Source organism: Penaeus monodon, chromosome 31 (assembly GCF_015228065.2).
Source record: "Penaeus monodon isolate SGIC_2016 chromosome 31, NSTDA_Pmon_1, whole genome shotgun sequence".
NCBI classification, from domain to species: Eukaryota; Metazoa; Arthropoda; class Malacostraca; order Decapoda; family Penaeidae; genus Penaeus; species Penaeus monodon.
In genome coordinates, this window is record NC_051416.1 from 18,243,124 (window position 1) to 18,243,701 (window position 578).

Here is a 578-nt window from a genome sequence, read left to right on the forward strand (position 1 = left end):
TCATGAAGAGTAAAGTAATAAAAAATACTATTCTAATTACAAAATAACACTTAATTAGTTGGCCACAGCAAAGCATCAAGTAATTGCGTACTGCCATGAGCATATTACAAGCTCAGAGCTCTTCACATATTTAGAAGACTTGTCCGCAGGTCTCAGTGGGAGATAATAAGCCCAACATATTAACTCTTAGAGGATAGTTGGAAAACCAAGTGATATTTCTAATTGCGTGTATAATGCAGCAAGAATGAAGTTCAAGACATGATGAAGTATTGGCGTCTTGGCAATCTGAATATTCAACAAATATCAACTAAAACATTTTGAACCAAAGTTGTAAACAAATAAAAATGGAGTTTTAAAGAGCTTAACAAATGAAAATAGAAAAAAAAGACTAGACTTAATAAATGTATCAAACAATAATAAATAAAATACTAAATGAAAATAATATAAACTCATGCTTACTTGAGCTTCAATGTCTTTCATATTCTTGAGTTCCTCCTGTATTTTGGCAATTTGACGATTTATAGAATCCAACTCCTTCTCAAGATTTCTCTGCAAAACCTGCAACAGTAAACATATGC

At 31.3% G+C, this 578-nt stretch overlaps 1 protein-coding gene across 1 annotated transcript in view; it reads right to left on the reverse strand.

Annotated features, from left to right (window-relative positions):
* LOC119593056 overlaps positions 1-578 on the reverse strand; it is a gene marked incomplete in the record, with an annotated part of 61,427 nt that overhangs the window by 43,894 nt on the left and 16,955 nt on the right. The window contains 1 exon segment of the mRNA XM_037941958.1: positions 460-558. Within this exon segment, the coding sequence (XP_037797886.1) occupies positions 460-558 (99 nt within the window).